Source organism: Aythya ferina (genome assembly GCF_964211825.1).
Source record: "Aythya ferina genome assembly, chromosome: 20".
NCBI lineage: Eukaryota > Metazoa > Chordata > Aves > Anseriformes > Anatidae > Aythya > Aythya ferina.
The window spans coordinates 2,711,259-2,735,152 of NC_140318.1; the positions used below are offsets into that span (position 1 = coordinate 2,711,259).

Consider the following 23,894-nt stretch of genomic DNA (forward strand, 5'->3'; position numbering starts at 1 on the left):
CAGGACACTGAACAGCTTGCTTTGCTGGGAGAAGCTACGGTAACCAACCCCTGAGGAAACTGGAACAACTCTTGCCACACCGATTCTGTTGGTGCTGGCAAGGTGAGACATTACTAACGAGCTGGATCTCCACAGCCAGGTGCAGCCTGTACTCACCTTCCCTTTGCAGTGCAGGCTGAGGCTTTGATGGGAGCTGGAGGTAACGCTCGGGCCACGGCAGCAGGAGCGTTCCCTTTATCACTGCTCAGGAATGCAGGTGACACCTCTCCGTGCTGAAGGCAGGCAGCTCATCTCCTGCAAACACCGTGCCAATTACAGCCCGTCTTGTCGCTGAGATAGCAGGCACTTTTTAATTTTGCAAGGTGTGGATTTCTGCCTAGACCTGCTGCACCAGTTTCGGTACACAAGTACCATTATCTAATGATATACCACAGGCTGCTCGCAGAGGTTTATTTGCTTTTGTTTTAATTTAAATCAGTGGAGAGAGGGACCCTGAAGTGTCCTGGAGCCTGCTGCTAATTTGTGCACTGAAGGCAAATTAAGTCAGTGGCCACCTGGCACCAACAGAATACCTGCATTTAATAACACTGCATTCAAAGCCTGCACCGAATAGCAAGGGCTTGGATGCCTCATGCTCCACTCCTCCATCTTTCACAGGATATAATGAAAAGATATAATGAAAATTATTCTGAGCTCCTCACAAGTGGCTGGAACATGTGCTAAACAAACAGGCTGCTGGCAGGTGCTCTCCCTTGCCCTGAACATTGTGTAAAAATGCTAATAACCCCACCTTAGTCTTTAGAGAAAAAACCTCACGCATTTACACTCTTAATCAGTTGCCTCCAAGGCAACCACAAACACGTGGGCAAAGCTCAGAGGAGCTTCAGAGTTCATTGCCAGAGAGCAGCAGCAGCACTGGTGCCACATAAGCGAGAACAGCGTTTTGGGACAGTCGTGTGCAAGTTGCTGCATCCCAGCAGTGCCAGCTGCTGTTTGCTCAAACTATTCTCCTTAATGAGAGCTCCCTTATTGAGAAAGCAAATTCCAATTTATCAGCCAATGCGTTTGAGACAAATCCTTCTTAAATAGCATCAGTCCACCACAGGGGATCACTAAAATCTCGTTTCACGTCGCCCTTGTGATGAATCCTACCAATGCAACTTTGTTCTGGGAAATAGAGAAATAGTTTCCAGGTGCAGAACCAGTTATCGAACCAGGATTTGCTCCTCAAGTTCTGTTATAGCTGATAAATAACCCTACAAAATACCTTATTTCTTGAGAAACAACTCCAGCAGTCTCCAGGTGCAAGGAACCCAACTCTAAATTGTTCACAAACCTCCGCTACTTCTGAAAATGACGTTTCGGAACACCTTGTAATAAATCAAAAAAACTTTATTTTTGAGATATATTATAAATTTACAGCATACAACATCAGTGTCTTTAGTGTGTATGTGTGAGCAGGCTTAAGGACTCAGCATTCATTCTAGTCTCGCTTGTGGGTGTGCTTTCTCCACCTGCTAAAGGTACGTAACAGTTCCAATCTGAATGGGTCTGGCTTTGCTAACGACCTCAATAACTTCTAGGGGCATGTTTCAGTAGACAACAGTGACTGTTTAGAAGGATAACAAATCGGTAGCACTTCTTACTTGCTGCCTGGAGGGCTCCTGTATCAAAGCAAAGCCTGCTGGTCTCCCTGGCCAAGGAGAAGTCATCGATCCGCACGAACGTGTCCAGAATGAATGCTGAATTCACAGGCTCAGTGATGTCCGCCCTAGTTAAGCTTCATAAAAGTAACATTACATCTTAGAAACAGCTGTGCATGCCACACATCAGTGTCAGCTCCATATAAAAATTATCGTATGCTGTACCTAATTGTTTTATACACAGGTGAAATGAAAAACGTTACGTCAGTACCTTGCAATATAATTTTACCGGTGCTACCTTGTGGTAAGTGCTGGATAGCAAATCATTCTTGTACAGTTCATTAATTATGATAAAAATATGCAAATTAAAAATCTCTACAGGCCCCTGTTACCTGCTGTAACAAAGACACTGTTTTGTGGGGCTTTGTTTAAAACATGATCCGATTTCTTCCCTCTCCCCAGAGCATGATACAAAACTATATCCAAATTCAGAAAGAATTTAATACATTTATTGAAGTTCACATGCTGCAAACAGGATCTGCATTGAAGATCTTTAAATCTAGGGCAAGAGGTCTTTAAAAAAATTTTGCAGTTATACCCAGATGTTTGGATGAAGATGAGCACAACCACCACGACAACACATTCATGGAGACATAAAGTACACTGCTTGCTTCTTCCTCTGCAGGAACATTGGGGTTGCAACCCATGCTAGGCTCACCAACCAGCCTAACTCCAATGAGGGCCAAGACAAATGCTTCAGAAAAATAACCGGCCCCAGAGAGGACAGTCAGTGGCTTGCTTATGCCTCAAAGCATAACAAGTTACAATTGAATGGAAATACCCAGCTGCAAGTGCTGCTCTTCTGCCAGTTAATAAAAATGCTACTTATTACAAGTAGAAAAATGAGCTATTACCTTGGATGAAACACTCACTATCCTGCGCACAATACTTTAGGAAAATTACTGCTGAAGTTGAGATCCCTGGGAACCTCTCCTCTCTCTTCTACAGGCAACATTTGCTGACAGTGTCACAATACATTCATTTGGTGCAATGCTTATTTAAACGACTTTCAAAATACATTAAAGATCCTCAGCCCGTGAATCATTACGTGGAAAAAAAACAGTCCCAACTAAAAAGGATTTCAATAACCACTTAAGCATTTCTTGGATATGAAGATCAATCTCCAAAAGACAAGCTTGGTTCCAGGACAGTGAGGAACGAAATAGGGGTCAAGGTTCTGGGACACATCTGTGACAACGGCTGCGAGCAGCCGAGCAGCAGCAATTAGCTGCAGGTTTCAGAGTTCTTGCAGGAACAAACCTCACACTTCCCCAGAAGAGCAGAAGTGCACTGGCTGATTTTGAAACAGTGCAAGTTAATTTTCCAGCTGCATGGAGAACAGAAGCGTCCTTGAAACGGTGTAAAGATCAGCGAACTGTGAAGGGGCTGGGTAATCTTGTGTGACCACCTCCATGTGATGATGCAGCAACCTTAAAGGAAGACTCGTGCCACTGCTCGCGTGGAGAGAAAAGAATGGCAGATTCTTTGGACTGTACCTAACACAAGAGGTTTAGCAGGAGCGTTACGCTAGCTTGGTCTCACAGGTCAAGACCAACCAAGGTCCGAGCTGCAAAGTGGCCACTGGCATTTTTTCCAAATACATCCTTTTAAATGCATCCCCCTACAGAGTATAAACATGAAGCCCTGAGAACAAACTTCCATATAGTACATTTCTATTAAAAATATCAGTGTTTTGATGACAAAATTATAAATTACATATATTTAAATAAATAGCTAGCTTTCAAGAGTCATGTAATATCAAAAGGCAGAAGATTGTCTTTACTAATGTATGGGGCAAAGAGCTAAAACTATGAGAAACAGACACTGCACTGTAAGAGCCTCCTAGCACCCCACTTCCTTGATTCCTTACTTTTCCTTGATTTCACAGGCTTCCAAATATTCCCTTGACCATGTTGTAAGACACTTAAGCACGACATGTCTTTGCTAGTTTTAACTTGAACACCAGAAAGACAAGCACAGGACCTGAACCTGTAAATCCTTATTCCTCACAAAATGAGTTTTAATATTTATTTTTAACAAAAACTTGATTTCCAAATTGCTTAGGGACCTCTCACTGGTTTGCAGACCAGATCCACCAGTCCTCTAGCCTTCAGCCTCAGAACAGGACAGTTTGCACCCCTGGCAGCACTCCTATGACATACACCGTGCCTGGAGACCTGCCTGTGCACACTGACTAAATAGCAGTGACCCTTCAGTATTTTGCAGGTTTTGTAAAAAATTGCTACAGTCGATACTTTTGCAAGCACAATGCACTTAGCTTCCCTCAACCCACCTTTAACTGACGAAGCAGCATGAACACACCCACGTGTTGCAAGGACACAGCTCCCTAAGCCCACTACTAATTCATACCCATAGCACAACACTGATGCCTTGATCAATTCCTCAGAGGGTTTGTTTAACCTAAAGGGTAGTTTTTTCTAGATCAACTCTTACGCCTTGCTGTGAACACACCACACCTCGTAAGTTTTGGCCTCTTTCAGAGACTGCCCAGTGGGAGCTAAAGTTCTCACGAGACAAGCAGCCATACCAAGCAACAAGCTGGTTTGGCAGATTAGAAGAACACACTCACCAACACTTCAGCTGGGTAATTGCCAAGCTCTGAAATGAGAAAAGCCAGAAACAACCACATTCTCAAGCCTTCGAGCATTTTAAAGATGCAGTATTCCTTTATCTGTACAGTTTCTAACTGTTGCTACAACATTAGGTCATGTTGAAGCTGGGTATCCTTACTTTTGTCTCTTACGTGTGTGCACCTCATTTTACTCATGCTTTTTTCCTTATACGATGGTCAGTGGCACTGATCCTGTTCTGACATACCAAGGGAGGCAGCTCTGATGGCCTTTATCACCTCAACCAAACTGAGGGTGAAAGAACCCGCTCAGCAGCAGCTCCTGGCAGTACCACGCTGCAGAAATGCACAAGCAGCGAACTTCTACCCTTACAAGCGGCCACTCTGCTCCTCTGAAGGAGGTCAGACAGCAAATCAGGAACATGTTCAGTTTCATCCACCTAAAAATTAGACAGCTGGTTCAAATTCATCCTCCACATTGCCACGTCAGAGCCAACAGACAGTCCCAGGGGCAGCTCCTCCCGTGCCAGTGCAGGCAATGTGGGTTGTGTGCTCCTGCCACGTGGCCGCTCACCCAGGCTTTGCTAGCAAACCAGAGGCCAAGGGTTTGGAAGGACTTAAAGCTGACAGGTGATTCTCACCTGGTCTGTCTGGAAGCTCTGCAGCCACTCAGAGTCTGATCACGTATTACTGAAACCAAAAGCAGCCATATAAATGGTCTTTTAACAAGCCTTTAAGCTCTTCCAAGAGCAAGAGACAGCTTCCCAAGTATCTACTCAGTAATTCTGAACCTCTACTTACTCATTCAGAAGCCAAATCCCACCAAAAACTACAGGATAGTCTTTTCCCAGCTTTGTCTTTTAAAAACTCATCTTTCATAACGCTACAACCTTCAGTCACAACTAGCCACGAGTATTTGTGCTGAACTTACTGGGTTGCAGAATCCGGTTCGTTGCTTTTAGTACTGCAAGACAAAGTTACAACTTAACATCATGCTGCCAAATCTGTTCTTAGAAGAATCCAGGAAAACATTTTTACTGTCCAATTTGAACAAACATCTCTAAATCTTAGAATTTCTAAATGTAAGAGTAACTATTTCAGCTGTCATGAACTGTAAAGCTTCACATGAATTTACAGATAACAAATTAAAAAATCCTGGGATAGTAAGCTGAGATAAAATCTCATGCTGTTTTGGTTTCCCCACCCTTCATACTAATTATGTGAAATTGGCAACTTCAGTGCCTTGACTGCATAATAGCACAGATTAGATGCCAAGTTCAGGCCAAAACTTGTTATAAAGGTTTCGGGTTGCATCTTGTTACATTTTTGTTTTTTAAAAAAAAAAAATAGCTGCACAAAAACAGCTGTAAAATAAAGGTGACTAGCAGAGTTATTTAGGATCTCTCTATTTGACAGACACCTCTGTGCTATTTAAGGATAAGGTCTCCTTCTGATTAAACTGCACTTTGGAGAAGCAGGTCTCGCCTGTCCTGCCTTTCCAACACAAGACACAGCAGGGATTATGACAGACATCAACCAGGTTTCACTAACTTGAAAACATTTTTGTTCAGCCTGTATAAAAAAGTAACACCTGCATGGCCCAATCATGATGACTAGATGGCAATTCACCGGTGAGTTCTTTCCTTAATAAGCCTACAACCACTGTCTGAAACCTTAAGTCAATCTTCTGACAAAACTAGGGAAGACACAGCCTGACTTTCTTGGTATTTCCAAGGTGAAAGGGTCAAGAAGAAACACTTCCATCTCAAAGTAGATAATTTAAAGCGTGCTTTTAAATACGGTAAACAAGATAAAAGCCTAAGTGTTTCTGCGTCTTTGCAGATCGCCATTCACTGAAAACCCATGCAAATTAGTAGCTTTTTTTTGCAAACCGTTTGAAACAAAGTCACAAGTCCCCCCTTCCAAAACCGTGCACACAGAAATGGAAAAAATTCAAGGTGAAGATATCCTCTTTGCACTACGATATGGCATAGTGTAAACTGATGAACTGCAGCCTACTTGAGAATCCAAGGGTCGGTGGAGTAAGTTCTGTTGCGAAAGAGATACTGCATCTTTAACGTAGCTGGCAGAGAACCTCCTGCAAGTGTAACTGCTGCGGGACTGGAACGACACTAACGCAGAAAATAAATAGGAAAAAGTAATGCTATTTATTAAAAGAATTCCATCTGTGAATTACTCTGTTTAAATTATAATGCAAGACAGACAAGTTTGGATAGAAATGTGCTTGCTCTCCCAATATTTGGACTTTTAAAAAACGTTTCCTAAGAATCAATTTTAAAAAGCATTTTATAATTTGATATAGCCATAAATTAATACTGCATGGAGATGATTAATATCCTATGCTAGTGGTCAGTGACCTTTTGTAAACATTAGCCAGACGCTAGTAAAACTGGCTAGAAAACTACTGTCACAGGCCTTTTTGACAAGCAATATCGTATTTCTTTCCAACAGATCCTTAATTGTTTTCACAAAACCTTTTCCTATTTTTGATATACTTTATTTTTAACCTAATACCTGAAAAACATAAACAAGTCTTCAAACCTCTTCCACTAACACTAAATCCACAAGGCAATTAACTGCAGTTGGCCGTTAACTACATACCCCGTGCGAGACACCCCCTCGGCCAGCATCTGCCCCCTCCTGCCCCTTCCACCCCCCACCCCTCCCAACAACCCATGCACCCCCCCCCGTGAGGAGAAGGTGACACGAGGGACAGTAGGAAGTGGCACAGTGGACTGGCATCCCCCTCTACGTGCGATTCAGTGTCTGGAAGATTCGGGAGATCTGTAGCATGACAGGCCCCGTTTCGGGATCATTCATCCACTGAGTGCTGTTCAGGGGGTTTTCAAGCATATCCTCGAAGGCTGCCAAGAGATGGAAAGCACAAGGCGTTTAGGCTTGTGGTCAGCAGATGCTTCCACGTTTGGGATGCTTCAACGAAAGAAAAGTTAAAAATAGCTACAAGTTACCTAACGCAGCAGGCAAGCATTCCCCCCACGGTGAGAACACATCACACACTTACCATTTGTACTCCCAAATCTCCACAGAGCAGGATGCTACAGGCTGTTACACTTCCCTCATTCCTCAGCATTCAATTCATTGTGGGCAGAGGCTGATTAAATACTCAGCCTGGATTATAAACCATTCTACAAAGCCTCAAGGACACGGGCTTGAAGAGCTAAACACTTCACAAACATTTACTCTGGTTACTCTTAGAACATCTCAGAAGGGGAAACTAAGCCAGCAAAATAAGAGGTAGGTAGGGAAAAGGCTGGCTAGGAATGAGCAGCAGAGCCAGCCCCCAGATCTCAGGGCTCTGTCTTTTCACAGAGGCCCCTGGAGCCAGAAGGGAAGCAGCATCTTCCCTCTGAACAGTGTATGCTCTCCTTCCTGCCATCCGGAGGGCTGAGGACAACAGGGAACATGTCAGGGGAAAGGAGGAGCAGCCAGGTCTACCTGCCTAGACACAGGAGAAAGGCTGTCTATGCAGAACTACCACCTCTATTTTTGAACAGTGATGAAGATCCAAATTCTTAAGAGCAATTTTTATTCTTTCTATATGTAGCTGTCTTTACACTAAGGTGTTTTTTTTTTTTTGCATGCCAATTTTCACTCTTCTACTTATTTTGAAGGAACCAGGCACCTAATGCAAGAGCTAAGTCACAACTTTGGCAAGAGAACGATCCATGAAGTAATTTATAACCTTTATGACAGCCCCTGCACTGGACCACTGGACATTTGGAGCAGTGATTACGGAACAGGACTAAAAAAGCAGTTGCACATCTGATCTACTCAAGAGTCACCAAAAGGTCAGTGTTACAGGAGTCTGGCAGACCAGCATGAGGGGCAGCGTCTTCGCTTTCCCAGGAACATACAAAGCGTTAGTCTACAAAGCTCTAACGACATTAGTGCGAGCCATAAGCACCAAGCACCTCTGAAAGGCTCATCATTAATACCTCGCTCAAGGTCACGCACCGTGCCTACTGCAAAGCCCAGAATAACGTACAGATCTCACCTTTCACCGCTCCAACTGTATTCTTTTACACAGACTCAAGAGCTGAAACCTAAAGATTTATCTACATTCTTTAAATATCTAATTAAATGCAAACATTGTTAAAATCTGTGACATAAGCAATCTGCAGATGTATCCTTCTCTGATGTTCATCCAAGCCTTACAAGCACATATAATGGCATTTCGTTTTCTATTTATATTCTGAGCTGCAGTGTGGAACCCTCTTTGGAAATGAAGAGACCATTTGCTCAGAAATGAGGGTGGGAAGGTTCTGCTCTTGAATTATTTAAAGACTTGCAAACTCTCCTAATTACATCTAAAGAAGTATTTTTAAAAGCTCTCCTGAAAGAGCTGTGCACACATCCTTTATTTCAAGGCAAGTGTTCAAATAAATTTTGAAGCCAAACACTAAATGCAAAATTCCATGTACACAACATAGAGCCAACGTCACTCTTCTGTACTCTTGTCCAGTGTCAGACACACCAGTCCATCAAAGACTTACTTTTCACCATTGGGTTTGTCAGCCGAGTATTTGCTGTGCTCACAGCATTTTTGACCAAGAAAGCAGGCTTTACCCCGATACAGGAAAATGTATTTTCACAAACGCTATCTCAATTTTGATAAGCAAGGCCTTAGCTTTGACTTCTTGTTTGGTTACACTTTCACAAGTTATCTTCCATTCCACCGATCAGGCTGCAGCTCACAGTAAGCTGTACAGCAGGAGACAGCCTTGTGTTTTTTTTTTGTTTTTTTTTTTTTTTTTTATGAACTCATCAGGGTTCTAAACAGACATTCCATTTTTTTCTCCCATAGCCAAAGGGAACACACAAAAGGTCTCCTAAATCCACAAAAGCATTGCAGCCAGCAGCTACTGAAGTTCTGAGTTCAGCAAGTGTAAACCAGCAGCCTAGGGAATTAGTGTCATTGCTGGGACAGCCCCAAGTTCTGTTGGTGGTGTAGCTGAGTTGCAAAATGAAGCAAGCAAACAATACAGCTGCTGAAAGCGAGGAAAAGGGTACGGAGCTGCACACATCCCCCAGTGTGCTGTCATCATCCTGTCTCTGTTCTTATTTGCTAAGAAACGCAGAGACTGTATATTTATCAGAAACCCAATTTATCAGGACTTACCTAGTAGAGTTTTTGGGTTGGTTAACCCTAACTGTACCACTGGATTTTCTAAGATGGCTTGGAAGAGAGGGCTATTGGTGTCGATTCCCTTATCTAGGTCCTCTGGAGAAGGCTTTCTGTCTCCTAGCAGCCATTCACACTGAAAGAAATCACCAAACACAACACATTTCATGGTTGATTCCATTAAAATGAAAGTCTGCCAAAACATTCGGCAATGCAGCATGAGAAAATATTTTGCCTCTCACAGAAGCATTGATTTCTTTTCACTCTAGATCACTACACATTTGTGTGTTGCTCTGACAGAAATCAGCCTTTTTTTCAAGAGGACAGTAGCAATGCCTGGTATGGTAATAAAATTACCCCAGCTTTGTGTGTTTCAAAGCTCAGCAATACGCATGGTGTCGTGCAGATGCACTGCCTCATAGAAACCCCACCAGCACGGTTGCATTAGGTCAGCTGGAAGAACCATCCAGCCCAACATCCCCTCTGATAGTAGCTAGCACTGGATGCTTGCGAAGATTCCTTGACTGCCAGCTGCACCCACACCTCTCTGCTTAATATACCCACTAATCAATCTGCAAAAACCTTCTTATTTTTGGATTCCATCAATTCTGGAATGCATCGCTGCCAAACATTAGTTCATACACTGCGTGGCTTGAATCTCTTGCCTGATTAATTCCTGCCCTTTAGTCAGTTATTTATTGGGAATACCTTTTCCTTCCTCACAATAGTTCAATCTCTTTTGAAGCCTCAGGTGAAGGAGCTTCTCAAAAACTTTTTGAAAATCCGCATATGCAACACGAACCAGATCAGCCTCAAGCTCATGCATGCTGAGTTCCTCTAAAAAATCTAAAATCTTTGTATTCTCACTGTGTATCTAACTGAAAAAGGCTCAGAATAGAGAGTTCATTTCATCTCCAGTAGCAGCTGAGCTTTATGATAAACCAAAACATCAATCAATGAGGAAAAAAAATCAGTTGAACAGATGATTATGGCCATAAGGAACAGAAATGATGTTGTACTCACGGCTGCATTTTGCTGGTTGTTGTTTACTCTGAGTGCATCTACCACTTCTTTTTCATCAAATCCCATCTCCATCAGGGCAATGACAGCCTGTAAGATTTACACGGCTTCATAAATACATTTAAAACAAATGAAGAAATGCAATATTTAAAACAATCACATTCTCTACCTTCTGTCCACATTTTTTGGGGAGTAAAAAAAAACATTGTTTCCATTTGCAGGTCACTAAGCAATCTTGGCTACAGAGTTTTCAAATACTGTCTATCCAAAGATTTATCCCTTTTCCATAATAAAGACACTAAAGAGTGAGACTGAAGGTAGTTCCTATTGTCATTACTGAAAGCTGAATGCAAGGCAAAGAGCGAGTAGCTGGTGTGGGAAGGAGCAGAACAGGATGGAAACACCTTATTTTAAAACTCCTTGTGTCACAATGATTTGGTTCATCTCTCACTGACAAATCAAGCTCCAAGATCTTGCGCATTTGTAGTTCTATTCACTGGATTTAAATTTTACTCCTGGGATTTATGAATATTGTTATTGAGCATTGCGTATTTAGACAAACGTACCTACATATTGTTACAAGAACATTTAATCATTTAGAAATTGTACCCAGGTCATCAAATTCCACTTCTGCAGCTTGCAACTAAAATCACAAAAAACATTTACTGTAAAAGCTAAGTGATAGATTCTGAAGAGCACCTCCTGGTGATTTTACAGTGTGATAACAGCACGCATTTTTCACTTCAGCTAATATTGTGCTCTGAAAAAAGGCTAACTTCTGCATTTGATGCAAGACTTAAAGACTTAACTGCTGATGATATTTTTCCTTATCCCCTACATACAACAATGCTCTTCCGTCCTTTTCTACAGCAAAAAGGCAAATACTGTCCTGCAACCCTTCCTTGATGCCAGACAGTGCTTTTTATGACTGTCACATCAGTAGTATCAATTAATTTTCAGGTATAAAGTGTCAGTAATTTAGATGCTGTTAACCGAGACAGCAGCGGTAATATCCCTTTCAGCAACCCGAATTCCAACAGCCCCTGAAAATTTCCACTAAAATACTGTCACACCAGCATAACATACATCTGCACTCTTGTCCCATTCCATTTATTAAATGAGCATTCATTTGGATTCTGTGATGCCCACCCAGTCCCTTTCAATCCTAACAAATAGCAAGATAAACAGCACGTACTCGTGGGTCTGGACGAAACTCTCTTTTCCTCCGGATCTTCTTGAATATTTCTGTCAGCTCATCCTTGGCCTCTTCCCCAGCTGCTTCTGAACTAGGACCTGCAGTTGCTTCAGCAGAGGATGCACCAGCTTCGGCTGGGGCTTCGGATGGAGTCTGGCCTGGAAGCGGAGCATCTACTGCAGGGTCATCCGCATGTTCTATCAACCACTCCATGGCCTGCGTCACCGACATACTGGAAAGAAAATTAAGACAAAGGGATGAGGAACACTCCAGATGTATGTTACACATACATTTTCCTTTGCATTTATTCCTGTGGTATCTTGACTTGCTGATTAATTAGCATCTGAATTGTCATAAATACAGTTTCAGAGCAAATCTCAGAGCACCTTAATTCTACACGCACTCAGGGCCCCAGAGTCACCACTCCTCTGTCATCCTGGCTTCAGAGAAGTCCAGTGTGGGCAGCTGCATCCCGGATTTTAGAAGGCATTTCTAAGGCAGTCACCTCATTCTCCAAATCATCTGCTTTGGTTCACAACAGACAAACACTGCCTATTCGCAACTGCTGACAAAACTGCGAAGCGTGTTCCACATTTACATGAAACCACATCTCAGACAGAATCTGCTTTGTTGCTTCCTACAGAGAGATCTCAGACATCTAGCAATAAAGGAATGCCATTAACAACAGAAGAAAGCAGGACAACATGTGCTCTCATCCAAGTGCAATTGGCTGCATTGAATTTTGCACAATATACCTCCAACATGTACTACTCGTGTCTTCCTCTACTGACTCAAGAAGGAATCAGATCTCTCAAAGGAGAGGCCACGTCCAACAGAGCGCCACGATCATAACCCAGTCAACTGCTGGACTGCAAGCGCCCAAGCTAAGGGATCTTGAGAGACCCAGCACATGCCTTCCCAATGAATACACAGGAAGCAAAGATAACAACAGCATACCTGAACGTGCAATTTCATTTGAGTGCACAGTAATTACATGTTCTGAGAAAGGGAAGCCTGCTTGGCTTTTCACTTACAAGGTGAAAGACGGAGGACATCAGGGGGAAAGTCCTCCTAAGCCCAAAGGGAGAGAGACTGGAAAAGAATGACTGGAATATTTTGTTGATTCTCTATCATTAGAAATATTTACGAATGGCCTAAGAAACCCCCTCTCAGAAATGAGGCAGCACAGCTGTTTCATCTTAAGAGCATGAGAAGAACTGCGTTACCTCCTCTTTTCCTACAGTTGCTATCTGGACTTTATAATATTCTTGGAATGTTTTTAAAAGATCAGCACAAAGTATTTTTGCTACAGCTGAAAAACCAATCTGGATGGGCTAGGCTTGCTTTTTTCCCCTCTAAAATTTTAAAGCAGAAAACGTGACTTTAATACTCAGAAACAGTGCCAGCCTGACAGCCTTGTGAACTGCAGACAAGCTCTTCTTTCTAGAACAAGCACAACACTGTTTCCCCTTTCCTGGGCCATCTGCACCTGCATGTTGCCTGAGACAGAAGTGTTCTTTAAACTAATGCTTTGTTCAAACCTAGTTTTAGGTGACCCACTTAAAGAGGCTTCTGAAAAAAATGCTTTTTTTTTTTTTAAACCGTATTAAGTAATTTGCAGGCAGTGTGCTCAGTACACTTACTGATTTAATCGAAGGGCTTTGACAGCTCTGCTCTCTGGAAACCCCATTTCTGTAAGCTGCCGCAGAGCTATCTCATCCACTCTGTCTTCCTCATCCTCATCCAGCATGGCTAGATATACACAAACAAAACAATGTTCAGACTGACTTCGAGCTAAAATACAAGCCTTTCGCAGCGGAGTGGCATGTGTTAAGTTCAAATCCCATTCTTCTCTTCCATCCCTGCTTTTGTTTCTGCCCCAAATTTGCTATCTCACCATTTAGTCTGCTGCACTCAGCTCAATCAGGCTCAGATAGATTCTTCCAGGACAAAGACTTTGTCCAGATTTGTTCACGATCTCTAGTAACAGGCAAAGTTTTTCTTGACTATAAGCCCACATAATTAAATATATGGGAGACCCGCTGAAGATTTGCTTATCAATCATCGAGGAAGTTGGATCCAGCCCTAGCAAATCTCAAGGGCATTTCCCATGCTGAACCTACAGCTAGAATTTCTCCCCATTTTCCTATCTCCGTGTGCATTTTCAACTATTCTTTACCAAGTCTCGTGACGTTTTCCAAATGTTTCATTGCTACTGATTTTAGTTTTAAATGGAACTTCTCATCTATCCCAAAGGGACCTTATAAATTCCTTTGTTTTTTTAAAAACTCGTACCACAAGTTGAGATCTTTGCCACAAAGTTATTATTAGCTCTATTACATTAATGTCTGGAATTAACTCTGCAAGGCTGCTCTTTTGCTACATAAGAAAACAAGTTCCTAGGATTGAACTAATAACTATAAAGATATGTTCATACCATTTGCCTTCTTAAATAGTTCAACCGCATCAGGATTCAGTGCTAGCAATTTCTGTGCAACTTCAATGAGAGAAACTAAGATCTTCCGGAGCTCTGTCTGGAACTGCAAGAAAAGAAGCTGTGAAAACACTTGGACAGGAAAAAAACAGGCATCGTTAAGTGTCAACATGGCTGTTGTTAGTACCTCTGCTACAGTCTGACCCCTTGTACAGGTGCTGTTCACTACGTCATGCACCTACTAGTACAGAAAGACACAACTAGAAGTACTACAGACAGCACTCAACTACTGAAGTCAACATTTATGAATCTTTTCAAAACCATGGAAGAGGAAAGACATTGCAAACACCCCAACTATGTAAGACTGAAACCTAACTGCACATCTGCCAGATCTCAAAAAGTATTTACTGAGGCTTTCCCATGGACAAATAAAACATTTAAAACCGTAACTCAGAACAGAGTGGCTTTTAATCACTAAATGACTTAAGATTTACACACTGGTTGTACTATCTACTTTAATATACATTTATACACACCTGAATTTCTCTTACAGAGAAAGGCTAATCACAGTCGTATGGAACAGAAGAGGTTATACGAGATAAAAGCCTACTTGGATATTAGTGTAGGAGTTAAAAGGTCTGATACTTACATCCCTCATGTTGTGATGGGCCACAGTGCGATCTACATTGCGAGAGGGCAGATTTGCAGTTGCTTTGAGAATAGCATCCTTATCAGGAGCTTTCTGCTCTTGTTTCCTCTGAAGGATGGGAAACAGGATCAGGTTTCATAACCCATTATCCACAGAACAAAGAACATAGCATAGCTGAGAGCAGTTTCGTATTCTTCACCAAGGCATCAAGCAGTGCTCTGTAACTTGCAACTAAGAGAAACAGCAGCCTAGCAATACAACGGATTCATAGCGCTCACATTTCGCGATTATAGAGCAGAACTGGACCTGTTGGGTTGCCCCACTTTCAGTCCTTTCTTTAAATCTATTTCTGTTATCTAAACAAGTGGGGAAATTCCAGCACAAAGAGGGAAAGTGATGCACCAAACATGGAGAGAACCTGGAAGCCTCAGTTCCCAGGACCATACTCTGCTCCGCATGGCTCACTCTCTCCAAACCCATGTTTTTTTGGGAGATGTACCAACACTGTGCACAGACTAACACTTAACTGCCTCACAGGGGAAGTGCTTTACTGCTTGCAAGTATCATGCAGAGATATGTGGTGCCTCGGATTTTCAGTACATGCTTATAGACCAGGAGAAAACGTAGCAGGGTACAAACTATAAATATTTCCCAGTCTTGTATCTTAGGTTCTTACGGTGACGTTCTGCACAGCAAGACCGTAATGGAGACAGAGACATACACCAATACCTACAGGAAGGGATACAGAGACAAACACCAATACCTACAGAAAGCAAGAAAAAACAAAGCTTTGCAAGGAGGGGGTGGAGAGACCTGGGTATTCACAGTGTCAAGCACAAGCATTGCTCGAGTGTTTATGCACTAATGTCAACTGCAGTGCCACTCGTGGCTAAGTGTCACCCTGGATGTCACTGACCCTCAGTAACAATTACATTGGGGGAAGAAAACAGAACAAGAGTAGCAGGGGGGCAACACTTCAGCTCTAGAGACCTGGTTAGAGGGCGATAAGCCACTCATTGCTAAAGACATATGACAGCCTGAAAGCCAATCAATAGATTTCTGCGGAGGTCTCAAAAGAGAAAAGGCAGTTGCTGAAGTATGCTTATACAGTTACCAGGCATTTTTTTCCAAAGATAAGTCTATCCCACTTCCACAGAATGCATCTGCACGTCTTATTCTAAGGCAAATGTTCTCATAATCCAAGTTAAAAATGTAAAGTCAGTTTCCCCAAGGTTTGGGAGAAAGACGAAATAATTTCCCTAGAGTTTAACTGGCTGTATTTGCCTCTACAAACAAAAAAAAATAGACCACAGCAATCTTTCTGCAGCTCGTTAATAAATTAGCTAATGAAAATGGCCAAATCAAGAAATCATTTCAAACTCACTTTCTCCTCTGCTGACACATCTGCCATTTTGGGGAGCGGAGGTGGTGCACGCTTCTTGATTAAGAGCAAGACATCTAGAAAGAGAACGATACCGAAATAAATTAGAAAGTAATGTGAAAACAGTTCTTGTACAATACCTCACAAATTCAAGTTTTCCTAGAGATTAATTCTGCATTAATTCCACTGTAGCATCACAACTTTTTCTAACTTAAGAACTGTAGGGATTTACACATTCCCCTTAGGTGTTTGCTATTCCATAGCGTGTGCTGAATTCAAAACATGCTCCATCATTAGTTACACTTTGTTACTTGCTTCTCCTCCTCACACAATCCCCTTAAAGAAAGGGTATGAAAAGCTCCGGGTGCTTTGTATGATTACGTTAATAGCACAGTAATTAGCCCATCATAATAACAGCACATCAGCACTCCACTGAGGAGGAAACAGTAGAGATGTGCCATGTTATGGTTTTTCATCCAACCTAGGGCCTTCCTTCAACTGGAGAGAGTCAAGTGCCAAGCCTGGAAGACAATTTCAGTATCAGGCTGAAGCTCACCTCTGTTTGTGAACTGCAGCAGAGCGATTTGTTGCCTACCACGGGGCTGCACCACTGAGCCAACTCGGGCAAGCCTCAAGGGCAAACAAGTCTTCAGTCTCAGCTAACTCACAGCACGCAGCATGAGCTTGCTTAAGGCTTTTGGACTAATGCTTTCTCTTTTCAAGGCACCATTTTTCTAGAAAGCACATGATGGTTTAGAAGTTTCCAGCACCCGAGTTATTACCCCATACATAAAGACACAGACACCGCTCAGAGCAGGCCTGCACGGCATCTGCAGTCCTTCAGCCAGACAGGGCTGTTTTCCGTCCATCACATTAAGCAGGTAAAAAGCCAACAAATCATGCTTTGTGCACCCAGTTTCCTAGGTCTGGCTCAGCACAGAACAGCCAGGAGCAACAGCTGGTGAGGGCTGTTAACCCTCACTCACCCAGCTGACAAGAACACGAAAGGATCCACGTGCTGCCTTCTGGCTGCCCTGTGCAGCAGCACGCGGAGCCAGCAGCAGTCAGCTGTCGGCTGCGATCTCGCCTCCCTGACAGCAGCAGGGCACTTAAAAGGCAGAGCACACTGCAGGGGAAGCAGGAACAGAGAGGCATTGGCATGACAGCTCAGTGCTGCTTAGCTGCCGTACGCTGCAATTCAAGACTCTGGAGGAGCCTAGAAATAACCCCCCGCCGACCAGCAGCAAAGCTGCCCCTCGCCTCTGCCTAGGATGGCAGCTCCCAGCTCCTGTGCAGCTCTGGAGGTGATCGGCGAGGCTGCCTCGGAAGAGAAAAAGACCAAATTGCTGCTTGTGATCATGGGAACAGCTCTCCAGCCTGCATGAACTCTGGAAAAATCAAAACACTACTGCTGTGAGCTCCTGGCTCAGACAACACTGAATTTTACAGCAGTCCTGCTTCTCACACCTCCTGGACCACGGCCTTTCGTCTCCAGAAGGAACCAGGAGCTTAAGCTGTCCAGTAAAAACTGACCCCAGAAATCCTGACAGCTCTTACCTTTAGATCTTTTGTCTCACATTAATCCTCTACCCCTTTAAAGTTCAGGAGCAAATACACACCTCACGTATGCTGCTGTGGTCAGTGACACTGCAGCGTGAGGAATTCTGACCCACACGTGCAGAGGATTGAAGAAGATATAAAATGTGGATGCTCAGATATGCTTCAGCAAACATCCTTCTGCTTGACCTGGAGACCTCAAGAAAATCCCCGAGAAGTTTTGGGTTGTTTTGTAACTCTAAAGGAACAGTTAAGGAAAGCAAACTGCTTATTGTATATTATCAGGGGAAGGTATTTTTTCCCCTCTTCTTTTTCTGCCACCTGATTAGCTTCCTATGCTGAAGCAGAGCGTAGATATTAAAAAGAAAATTGGAACTCAAAAAGTTAAACAGTTTTCCATGTCAAAAAAGACAATCTTACCTCTATCTTGAATGTTTTCCTCCAACACTGTTTTTGTGTCTGTCAGCACCTTCTCAGAAGTCGCGTGTATCAACTTGTGATGTGTCACAGTTTTGGGATCCTCCAAGCTCCCAGGTACACACTGCAGAAGATAAATACTGAAGATCAGAGACAGAAATGAGCCTACTACATGAATCACGGCGCTTTGCACTTAGGATTCTGCTCATACAAACGGTGCCATCACTTACAAGCTTCTTAATGGCTTAAGAAATGGCACGCTATGCCAGAGGCCAGCACACAGGACGCGTGTTATTAGAGAAACCGAGGCTGGAATCGTGCTGTAACGATGCTCTGTGGTCGGTTCCTGCCTGCATATCCAAGCTGCTGGCTGGGATGAATAATCAGCAAAAGGAAGGATTCCAGCCTGCCTTCCTCCACGCTGTTAATATCTGCTGTTAAGTTCAACAGATGGTGATACTCTAGAAAACTTCCTTACAACAGTCAAAGACTCAATGTTACACCCACGTCACCCCAAACAAACCCTTCAGGGGCACCAAGCCCATCTATACAGGTGGATTTATACTTTTTCAGCACAGTAATCTGCACCACGCTTAATTTTGAGTGCCTGGTCCTACCCTCAGGCCCATGCAGACTCAGAACATGGATACCCCAGGACCAACAGCCCCGTAAGCTCTTCACCAGATTGCCAGGGTCACACCAAGTCTGGGGGTAGCAGTGAGCACGACACCAGAGTGGAAACCTCCTGTGAGCATCCTGTGCTTCACAGAAGGGGAAGCTGTAATAACGCAGCAGGTTTCTCATTTGTAACTGGTGTTGAAAGAGAAGCGAGCCCCTGCTTCATCTTCTAATTACTATTTACAGGCACTGTCGGAGCACACAAGCCACTGCCAGCAGTGAATTTGGTACACTTGACCTTAAGCTGGGAAGGAGGCAGCGGCTGTGCCCTGTTTCAGGGCGCAGAACGAAATCCACAAAGTGGGCTGCTGGAGCCCTAACCCAGCTTCTTGCTGGAAGTGCTGAACCAAAGTTACATTCACAACTTCTCTCCCAACCACAAATTATCAACATATGCTATTTTTTTCCATATATGAACATTGTGCTCAATGCTTTCTTACAATTCTAAATCATATGTCAATTAATTCACTACAAAAATCAAGCTCAAACCCCAAAAGCTTACAACATCAGCATTGCCGGAGGTTTGTTCTGTGACTGCACCAGGTATATCCACACACACAGGCACAAACAACGCCCTGCTTCTTCCTTGGCACAAAGATTCAAGTACACAGAACTGTTCCTTGGTACCAAATACACCTTCTGTCCACAGCTCCGAAGTTCTGCTGGCACTGATGGACCTACAACCCATCCCAGCAGCAAGACAAAGGACCACCCTTTTCACCTGGGCTTCTGAGGCAGCTCCAAGCTGAAATGCCACACTCCTGACCTAATTAAGCATCAGCCTCCCAGTGCCCATGCCCCCGCAGAGCCTTGCAAAGTTTGGGTTCGCGTTTAAACTCCCTGGCATTTTGGTGCTGCAGCAGGAAACGAAGCAGGGAGCGCGCACAGACCTCGAACTGACTCATCTTCACACACGAGTGGCTCACGGATCCGCAGCGAGAGCCTTCAAGAACGTGACATCAGCACATCGAGTGACTTCCAATTTGTTCGAGGGGAAAAAGCGAGCGTAAGGGCTGCGACTCCAGAAAGGCAGAATTAGAAATAACCGCCTCGCAGCCCATGAAACTGAGGCTGTTCTCACCACAGAACAGGCTGCTTAATGCTGACCTTCACCTCTTCCTTCTCATGGGAAACGGCTCTCGGTGACTCTTCTTTCCAAGCCCATTGCTACGGAGCCACTTCTGCCCTGCGTGTGCCCCTCAGGTGACAGAGCTGTTCCAGAAACCCCGCTGAGATCAGCGCTTCGCTTCAAACGTGGCACTGAGTCCTGGTAACCACACCGCGTGCTGCCAGCCTCCTTTCAAAGGAAGCTTTAGAGGCCATCGTCGCTTTTTCTGGTGTGCCTGCAGCTGCTGGAGAACTCCGGTTCTTGTTCTTTTTCCAAAGATAACACACTTGTTTTCAGCGTGGCTCTTCAGTTCCTCGTCTGAACTTTGGTACAGTTCTGATGTCTCAGCAGGATGGAGGTGAGGGCGTTCGAGCCCTGCTTTGTCTAACAGGAGCTTCTTACTAATCCCTTAGCATATTAACTGCTGAACGCACGCCAGAGAATGCATTAAGGCTTAGAAGGGACTGGGAGCAGCTCCCGAGATTGATCTGAGAAGTTACCCAAAAGGCATAAAAGCACGCTAGCGGAGCATCTCTCCAAACAAACTCAAAAAGAGCATTTTTACACATTCTTAGGGTTGGACACCAAAAGGAAGAGCTTGAAAAGGGGAGCTGGGAGGCACCCTGATGGGGGCAGGAGGACACGACACGTACCTGCTCTTTATTTTCTCCCTGGCACACAAAGCTGTGCACGCAATCACGGTATTTACTAACAACATTAAAGCACACATGAAAAACCAGAGGTTGCAGGTAATCGCTCAGTCACCTAACACCCCAGGAGTTCATAAGGAATCGCCCAGGGCTCACCCCGCGGGCGCTGCTCCACCAGCAGAGGTGAGCGTGCTCTGGAAGGTGAGCTCTCCGTCTCCTTTTTGTACAAAAGGAGTTTTAAGGAGGGGATCTGCTGCTTCATGGTTTTGCTTCCAGCAGAAATATTTGCATTTCCTTTTAGCACTGGAATTTACAGCAGGCTGCTGTGCCAGGCAGGTGAGAAACCTCTGGTTGCAGATGCCTGAATGGCTGAGCTTGCACGCCCTGGTGCTGCTAAGTGCTGTCTGCAGAGCTTGGAATCCTGCTAAGCCACAAGGCTTTCTCTTTGCTTATTTTTATTAGTTTTTTTTTGCTTTTATTAGCAGAAACGTTCAAAAATAGTACTGCCCCTCCCTACTACTAAGCTTGGGTGGCTTAAACCATCCGCATCCCTCAAAACACGCAGAGGAGGCCCCGAGGAAACAAAACCCATGGTGTCTTTGCACTCTGAGCATTAGCACCTCACACCTCAGCACCTCAGTTCCACGGAGACCCCTCAGCACACCCCGAAAGCCAGGCGAGCAGCGCTGAGGCAGCTTCAGATGGGGAGCAGAAGCACAGGAGCACTGGAAGCTCGCCCCACGATGCCACAAGAATTACAGGTGGAGCTCATGCATGCAGACAGCTCATGCCCGTGTGCCCAGGTGCACTCTAGAAGGAAGCTGCAGAGCGTGGGGCCTGATCCTGCCTGCTGCACCACACACAGAGCTCGCGCTGAGAAACGTCACTGCTCCAAGAAACGAGTCCAAAAAATAGCTAGGAAGGGAAGCAATGAGCTGTCAGGTGTTTATTTATTCACAGACTAGGCAGTAGCACTGAAGGCAGCAGTTTAATGGCAAGGAATTGCCATTACATTGTTACAGGTCAACAGTTAGAGCAAGAACCCTCCCCCTGCCTTTTTATCTGTAGCAAAAATACCCCTCAAATTCAGCAAAATATACATCAAAAGTGACACTTCAGAGCTGGGTAAGCATTCCAACGTTGGCGGGATGGAGCGTCCACCTCCCTAATTGAGAAGTGGGCACCTTGATGGATATTACCTTCCTCTGCCTCCTGCAGGGAGGCTTTCAAGGACTTTGGAGAATATATTAATCAGCATCTTGTGAGAGATGGCTGCATAAATTATCTCAAGGTGCTATCAAGATTCACTGCAACACGCCCGTGATCAGGAGACATGATTCTTCCATCTCTATTTTTCCCCTCCATAAAACTCCGTATTACCCATAATGGTTATGCAAATCCATACCATTAGCACGGAGCAGCTGAGAAAACGAAATCAAACATCTTGCCAAGTTATCAATTGTCTTCTGCCCTGACTTGCTCTGCAGTGCAAGCATCTATTCAGTTATGTTTCCTGATAATTAAAGGCCTTTCAGCTCTGCACACATGCACGTAATCATTACCCCACCCTATTTTGGCAGCCTTTGTTTAATCCCTCAGCTGCACCGAAGGGGGGACAAGACAGGAGCAGGAGACTTCTTCCAGGAAGGTAACAGCGGGGGGAGCCCCGCGCTCAGCTCAGTTCTTTTCAGCAGGGTGCCCTCATTTTGCCTCGAGGAGGATCCCACCTACCTCAACCCAAGTAAATCCATTTGCAGCTGCTCTCCTCTCCAAATCAAAAAGCACTTAAAAAGGCTCAGGCTCCAGCAAAACAAAACCTGCCGTGATCCCGGGGTGGTAGCTGAAAGCAAACAGCCAGAGGGCACGACGCAGAGGGCACCTGGGCTGCTGGCCACCTGCACTTCCCAGCACGCTCCTTCCAAAAATAAAGCCTGCCAGCCTCCAAACAGCTAAGTCACTACACATTACGGGCACGTCCTCGTATCGTAGCGTTGTTTTACTACAAAGAACATTTCTCCTAGTCTTTGTAACGGTTTGAAGACAAAAATCACTGCTGAATGCAACTGATAAAACCCCGCTCCCAGGGCCTGCCTGGATCTGCTTTTAGAAACGAGAAGCCAAGGGGCTTGGAAAGGAGTCCTGAGGTCAGGCCCGGTCACGGGTCCAGCTTCAAGTGCTTATTTTTGCTTTAAACTCCAAGTCATGGCAGATCTTTGAAATCCAGCCTAGCTGCCCTGCAACCCCTGGCTTTAACATTTAGCGCCCACGAGCAGGAGCGGGAGTTGAGCAAGCGAGCACAAAGAGCCTGTGTCTTCCAGCTCAACTTTCACAGCCCATATCCGTGTGTTTTGATGCATTTTCTTCTCCAGCCAGCGACTGGTAATTCACCCTTTGGACACGTCCATTAAGCCTTGCTGCTTAGAGCACAGGGAGAGCATTAGAGGAGCCCGTTACCTCCCTGCAGAGAGCCCCAGCAGCTACTGTGCCAACCCAGGGGCAGGCTGAGCTAAGTGTCTTGTCAGAAAAGGGAAGTTGCCACCGCCGTTATTATTTTCACTGCTTGTTAAATACAAAGAAGGAACAAAGAAGAGGGCTCGGAGGGGAAGCCCTCGGAAGCCAGACACACCAGTGCCTTACAGCGTGCGCTCAGCAGCCCGTAAAGCACACGGAGAGGAGCTGCAGGTTGGAAACTGCAGCTTGGGAAGGGCTCCCCCACACCAAGCTGTCCCCTGGCACTGCACAGAGCCCTCAGATCGGCGATTTATCTCTGCAGGGACCTTCCTCACAACTCAGGGCGTGGGGGCTGAGATGGTGAAAGGAATAGACCCCCCCCCCAGCCCAAGCTGCCCTCTGTCATCGCACAGAGCTCTCAGAATGGGTTATTTCTTTTTTTAAGGCCATTTCTCACAATTCAAGGGGTGAGAAAGCTGCCAGAGACGGCCCCAAAGGACACCGTGCAGGCAAAACCCCCGGCCCAGCCCAGCTCTGCGTCCCTTTAAAGCCCCTCAGAGGGCACCAGAGGAACCCATCCCCTCTCCCAACCCCTCCAACCCCCCCCCCTTAAATCCCCTCCTCACCCCCCTGGGGCCGGCTCCTTACGTGCTTGAGGCAGCGCTCCTTCAGCTTCTCCACCGTGGTGTCCTCGGGGACCTCCTCCAGCCACTCGGCGCCCTCCATGGTGCAGACGCGGAGCCTCAGCACCTTGCCGGCGAAGATCTTCTCCTCCTGCACGAACATGGCGCCGGGCGGCCCATGCAGGGCCCGGGGACGGCTCCGAGGCCCCGCTCGGCCCGGCCCGGCCCTGAGGGGAGAGAGCGGGGACGGGGGGAGGGGGGGGGAACGGGGACG

General features: G+C 45.0%; 1 protein-coding gene across 1 annotated transcript; it reads right to left on the minus strand.

Annotated features, from left to right (window-relative positions):
- Nucleotides 1–7,001: 7,001 nt before the first annotated feature.
- Nucleotides 7,002–23,894, minus strand: UBAC1 (UBA domain containing 1). The gene is made up of 10 exons (XM_084494326.1): nt 23,646–23,894; nt 18,114–18,234; nt 16,140–16,213; nt 14,756–14,863; nt 14,110–14,212; nt 13,316–13,424; nt 11,673–11,904; nt 10,481–10,567; nt 9,455–9,593; nt 7,002–7,178 (listed from the first exon to the last, which is right to left on the minus strand). Exons 1-10 carry the CDS (start codon nt 23,781–23,783, stop codon nt 7,063–7,065), a joined length of 1,227 nt encoding a protein of 408 aa, XP_084350452.1. The 5' UTR covers nt 23,784–23,894; the 3' UTR covers nt 7,002–7,062.